We start from the raw sequence: 6896 nt of genomic DNA, 5'->3' as shown, positions 1-6896 counted from the left end.
AGCACTTACACTAGAGCTTGTTTCTAGGTCTTTCGGTGCTCATGGAAATTAGAGAACAGCATCGTAAGGAGCAGTATTTCATTTATGTCAAAAGCCCATCGAACTCACTTTTATTTTTTGTTCAGACACATAATCAGTTTTAGCTTTTCATTTAGGCGCTTTTGAGGTAAAAATCATCTAGATTGTACATGAAATTGGTACTTCGCAAGAGTTATCGTTGCGGATTTGGTTTGATTTGGTTAATTGTAGTGGGAGATGAATGTATGTTTTTTCTCATAAGTGCAGATCTGATTACGGAAATGATTATTGTAATATGAAAAATATAGTATAATTATGTAGACTGGGAAAAAAAATCGTTATTTTTTTATTTACATTACTATTGGCATATGGACTGGTACATAGAAGCTGAGATTCCATTGACGGCGGGAATACAGTGAATCGTCCTGGTTCAAGCTTTTCATTAAACACCTGTCGTGCACCTGGTCATAATAAGACATCTTAAATAAAGAAACGTAATTTGATCTCTATGACTATTTGTCAGATAGTTATATCACCCACCATTCATTGACAATTGATAGCTTGTCTGAGCACGACGCACCTTAATAAACTAAGCGTGCACTGAGACGGAATCTGGTGGAAATCGTGGTTAATAACTGCACGGTTTAGCTAAAAATATTCGTACGAACTTTCGGCAGAGGTCAATTTTTGGCACCTACTCATTCATATAGGACGAAGAAAAGAATGCTATACAGTTTATTTATTCTGACCGTTACAAAAATCTGTCTTATTTACTATTAAGTGAACATAGTCTAGCTTCAGTACGGAAGTACATGTATTTATTATCAAACATAAGTTTAATTGTCATATCTGTTGGTTATTCTACCAAACTGATGTACTTCATACAGAGATTAGTTGATAATAATATATGAATTACAGAGAAGCGAGAAAATCTCAAGTGTATCACCACCCTCTCGGCTTTAAATTGTTAAATATCCCTGCATGCAGTTATTTTGTTGTCCATGCTTTTTTTTCTACACCGAAAATGCTTTGGTGCACTGGTCATCGGCCAGATGTAATCCCAGTAATGGCCGTTTGCAGTATGCAGTAGCTATGTAAAATGTAACTGACTGGTGACATTCTTTAAAGTGTTAAGTAAAACACAAAACCGCTACTCTTATCAAGTACTATTTATAAATCCGTACACACTTAATAAACACATCCTCTCCTTTGATATCATAGTGTACATATGTCTAATTCACATAAATGGTGTGTTTCTTTGATAGCAGATATACATACATGTCCGCACCATTTCCACGTGTACATTAGATTTTAGTAAATGCGACTATGAAAGTAGTTTTGTTTGTTTCTTTGTGGTCATTGACACTTTTCTTTTCGTGTTTTTCGGAAGAATCTAAAGAAGCTAATTTAGCAGATGTTTTCAAAGATATGGATGCAAACAATAATGGGAAAGTAACTAAGAAAGAAGTAAGTACATGTATCTTCAATGTGGTGAGTACTTGTTTGTGGCATTTCACAAGTTTGTCGCTTATTGACCACTTAACAAGTGTCTTTCTGTAGGTCTATCTGTAGATAAACAGCGGAGATAGTTTAGATATCATCGACAATTTTATTTGATTTTCTTTGCTTCATATTTCTGCCCCATTCTAGGATATGGGAAACGTAACGAGTGTTTCCCCTCTTTCTGTCAGTCTGTCTGTCTCTAGGTAAACAGATGACATCATAATTACATAATTTCCCATTGTGTTTCTTATTTAGTTTTCTTGGAGTTCATGTTTTTGCCTCATTCTGCGTTATGGATAAAGTGACAAGTCTGCCTGTCTGTAAATAAGCAGAGGAATTTAAATAATACGATTGCCCTCTTTATTTTTTTGTTTTTTTTTCAGTTGCTTCTTGTTCCTGTCTCATTCTGCGTTAGAGTAACACAAGAAGTGTCTCGTGTTTCTTTCACTATCTCTATCTGTAGATGAATGAGAGCTATTTATAACCATATCTATGCCTCTTCATTTTTTGTTTTTCTTTAAGTTTCTTTATGATTGTTTCTCATTCTGAATCATTGACCAATGTTACAACCCTTACTCTTTGAATTTTGAATAAAACTGTTAAAGTAAGCCAAATCTACGAAAAGGAGTCCATTCATTGCGGTGAATTAGAAACACATGTAAACATCTCCAGCTTCGTACAAATATGTATACTTTGCCGCATGTTAAAATTAACGCCTTGTGAATTCGTACAAATATTGGAACACAAATTACAAGAACTTCGAAATAATTTCATAACCGATCACGAGATATAATGATTGTAATTACAGGAACTAGACATAATGTTTATATTTTTTTGTAAACGTGAACACAATTGCTACTGTAATTGATGTTGATTTATGACAGTGATATATTCCAAAGTCGACTAAGACCAGTAGCAGGCTGAAAAAGGAACGATATTTTGTCTGAAATAAGTAATCATAGTGATAGAAAAACGATCTGAGAAAAAAAATCAGCTGCTTTGATAAGCTATACTTTCTATAGAGCGTAAGGCACACAGCTGATTTTTAATTAGAATGATAAAATGATACTAAGTATGTCACAAGCAAAACGAATAACACCTGAATAGCAAACATAAGAATCAAATAAAGACAAACATAGCTCCATGACAAAAGTGGTCGATGTTTTTGTTTTATTTTTCCAATATATTTAAACACATTTACAGTCTTTAAAAATATAGTATGTCATAACAGTGTGTCGGCTTTAAAGGAAAAAATGCATACTTTTAGTCTAAAACTAGACTATTAAAAGGATTGCTCACACCTATACAATAGTTGCTAATGAATCCCTGGCTTGACTGCCCAAGGGACAGTAATATTACGTTGATAATGTCGGTAACTGCATCGTATTATTCACTAAAATATCTATCATATTTGATGTTTCTTTCTTTCTTTACAGGTTGCTAAGTATTTGCAGTCAAAAGGGCTTGGTTTAGAGCCAGATTCTAAAGACTTTCAAAATATAGTGGATTCATTTTTTAATTCATATGACAAAAATAAGGACAAGAAAATTACACCCGAAGAATTTGTAAATCAAAAGAAAGACGAACTGTGAGATGATTATTTCTTTAAATAGATATTAGTATACAATTAAATTCTATGTTGATAAAATCTTCCAGTCTTTCCTCTGCTTGGAACCGAAAAGATCCTGGGGATATCGTAAAGATAAATTTCTTGTAAATGTTATTGATTCTTTCCATTCTTTCGTGAACATCAAGTGTCAAGATTTTAAAAACTTATTAGTATCTTTACGTTTTTCTGTCAATTGAAAAGCGGGGAGTATGTATTGATCATGCCGTCCGTGCTGTCAGCGCATGTTTTTTTCCTTATAACAAGTTAATATGAGTATATAATGAAAACTCCTTTAGGAAAATTTATTCCTCTAGGGACAAATATCACAGTCAAATTTCCAGAGAGACTTGTATTCTGTAATATTTCTTCTTTTGGGACTTGTGTTATTGAGGAACTTCTGCTCCGTGACAGTTCGACCGTCCCAAGGTATAATATGTAATTCTTTTCACACCATTAAATAGAATTCTATGAAACTTTTACACATTCTTCATCACATGATGGCATTGTGCATTTGTTTGTTTTTCCATCTTAATGACTTTTATGATATCTAGGGGGGGTAGCGCGGGTTCAAAAAGAGGAAAACTTTCTAGTTTTGCCATTGTTTTCCTTCTTTCTTCTTCTTTCCGTTTTCATCAACATTAGTTTTTTTTTGTTTTGTTTGTTTGATTATGGTGTTATTGTTGTAAACGCGGCTTATGTGTAATATAACGAGAATATGTATGGTGAGTATGGTAGAGACAACATCCCCACCGGGTTGAAAATGCCAGCCCAAGGTCACCCATTGGTCTTTAATGAACGACGAGAAAACTCAGATAACACAGGGCAAGCTGCAACTGACCCCAAAACATTACTTAACACATGTACAGCGGAAGAGTTGCCCCTATGCAATCAAGTAACATGAAAATAAATTAATGGTGAAAACGAAAGAAGACATACAGAGGTACTCTAAAAACAGAAAGTTGACAATAGGGAATGAAAAACTATCTCTTTTATCGTAAATTTACCATTATTGATATGAATTCTAAGATCAAGAAACGGGCATTCTTATTATCAATATTGGCAATATTTCAAAGACTGTTCTACAGGAATATATCTTTAGTATAAATATATCGTCCATATGTATAAAGGTGTTATTAACTTTTTCTACCAAATGTTGTTTGGAAGCGTTTTTATTCATTGTTTACTGCTTTTCTGAATCCATCCAAGTACGTGTGATACTAGTTCCTATTGTATAATCGATGAGCATGCGTGACTTCCGCGGGATAAGGCTTGAGTACAACAAAAGAATTTTCCTCGCTGGAGTGATACATTGAGCATGCTCAAAGCATGAGAAATCATCACGGTTGTTGTCTAGTTTGTTCATGAGTTTTCATTTACCGTTGGTCGCATAGTCTAAGTCAAGGTATGATGCTTCCATAGTGTCTGGAGTGTCCTTTATCTCTTGTTGCTTGGGGGAGGAAGCGATGTATGAAATCCCAAAAACTAGAAAATACGTCATGTATACAGCGAAATCTGAGGTCAAAGGATCTGGCTTAACGATGTTCCTTCCTTTGGATCAGATCGCATAAAAAACCAACCTCATAGGAGTGAAGGATTAGGTCAGTGATTAGCGGAGCATGAATTGTTCCCATTTGAAAAACACGTCCCACCACACTGGACAAATAATCCAAAAAGAGTTTATTACGGTACTTATGTTTAGAAAGTTGTACTGTTACTTGCATATGACCTGTATTTGTCCAGAATCGATTGTTGTTGTTGTCACGTTGTTTATTTGTAACTGTTTAGCTTCTGATACCTTAAATAGAATAGGTCTGTCGAACTTCCAAGACCAGATATGACTTTGACGAAAAAATGATCGATGGGTCACATTTCTCGTCCAATTTATTTTTTTCATTACTCATACAGTAGTAAACGGTAGGAGTGAATAAAGCAAACACGACTGTGCAAAGAGTAATCAAGGGAACCAAGGTTATAGCGGTAATCAAAAGAATATAATCTTTGAAAACTGATGTAGCACTCATTGACCTACTTAAAACTTTCATTCGTTTCAAAATTAAAGACCTCACGGCCTTTAACCACTCTGACAGAGAATCAATGTCTTCTTGTTCTCGTTTTATCCATTTCCTTGCATAGTCCTCGACGGCATCCATAAGAACTTTAAAGTTATAATTCCAATTTATGGAGCGTGGTTCATGGTACTTGGGACCTTTGGAAAGGATATTACGTAGAGATTCGTTTTCGATAATGGTTAAATCTACCGTAACGACGTGACCAGAAGGACCATATTTGAATGGAGAGCTTTTGCAAGAAAAGTCAGGTGGTTTAGCCTTGAAGTCCTCAATCTCGAGGTTCTGCAATAGCCTTTTATAATTGAAAATTTTGGATGCAATGGGTGAAGTATAGGAATATGAAATAATTGGTATGGATTTGTCTTTGAAATATGGGGGAATTTTGTTGGTAACGTTTTTGTGATGGAGGATGTTAACCAAATTAATTGCATCTATACCTTTGTTGACAAACGGTAGTGGAAGAAATAATCGTTTTTCTTCATTTTGACTTTTCACACAAACTGGTTTAAAGAGTCTGTGGAAACCAATATCCAAAATGATGGCAACAAGTCTGTATAATGATGAGGTGGGGTCAGAAACAGGAGTGTCAAGACTTGTTTTGTAAAGGGAGTGTAGTAGAGTGAGAGGTATAGAATAAAGTTTGGTTCTAATGTGGTGAAGTCCAAGAGGTTTTTGCATGAAAGGAAGAGGACCATCTATGGAGACATCATGTACCTTAGGTGACGTATAATGGCGATGGCCATGACTCCTTTCCCGTCTTGGATTTTTGTCAAATAAATTCATCACATTCATGCTATTGTTATATTGGCTTGAAAGGTTTCCTATACTTTTGATGTTGTCATTGCACCCGTAAGGTATTGCAGTACCTAGTCTGCATATCCAGTAGTCCTCTCTTTCCCTACGATAGTTTTTACTTAGAACGGGACGGTTCGTAGGAGGGTAATTTTTTTCTAACATACAAACTTTCATGGAGAGGATTGAATGATCTTGTTGATTAAAGTGTTGATAAACTGTCGGGAATTTGGTGGTGTTAATTCCCGAACAATGACCGCACATTCTTTTATTTAATCGTTCTTGCGTTTCTCCGATGTATATTAAACCACATAAGTTGCATTCTAATCCATATATTAAGTTTGTTGATTTGCAACTTTAGTCATCGTGACTTCTTGTATGGAAGGTTTTGTTTGTAAGGGAAAAGGAGAAGTAAGGTTATAAGAATGTTACATGTCTTGCAATTTTTAATACCACATTTTGATATGGTACAATGTGGTTCGTCATCGTTGTAGTCAAATATATCGTTTAAAGTGATGGAACATGGTTTGATTATTTTAAAATAGTCAGAACTTTTGTACTGGAATAGATGATCTGCAGACTGAACGTGTGATTGGGTATTTAGTTGAATTGGTCGGGGCACTTTCCATACCAGATGTGACTGTGTCCCATCTGGGGACACCACATACTTACAAGACAACAGAGTGTCAGATCTGCTGTCAGGTTCGGACCTTTTTATACTGGGCGACGTCCAAGCCAGTTTTTTGTTCATTCCTCTTGTTAAAACCATTAATTGAAAAAAAAAATTGTATTACTGGGTTGATGATACCCTCGGGGACAAAATCCACCAGCAGAGGTATCGACCCAGTGGCGTGAAAGAGTAATCAAGGGAACCAAGGTTATAGGGTAATCAAAAGAGTATAATC

The 6896-nt window shown here is 35.2% G+C and overlaps 1 protein-coding gene across 1 annotated transcript; it reads left to right on the top strand.

Annotated features, from left to right (window-relative positions):
- Positions 1-1213: 1213 nt before the first annotated feature.
- Positions 1214-3169, top strand: LOC148611166 (uncharacterized). The gene is made up of 2 exons (XM_088591395.1): positions 1214-1485; positions 2958-3169. Exons 1-2 carry the CDS (start codon positions 1345-1347, stop codon positions 3111-3113), a joined length of 297 nt encoding a protein of 98 aa, XP_088447521.1. The 5' UTR covers positions 1214-1344; the 3' UTR covers positions 3114-3169.
- Positions 3170-6896: the final 3727 nt, after the last annotated feature.

Source organism: Perna viridis, chromosome 7 (assembly GCF_037379345.1).
Source record: "Perna viridis isolate PV_CMFRI_1.1 ecotype Kerala chromosome 7, ASM3737934v1, whole genome shotgun sequence".
In the NCBI taxonomy this organism is placed as follows: Eukaryota; Metazoa; Mollusca; class Bivalvia; order Mytilida; family Mytilidae; genus Perna; species Perna viridis.
This window is presented reverse-complemented; position numbering and strand designations above follow the sequence as displayed.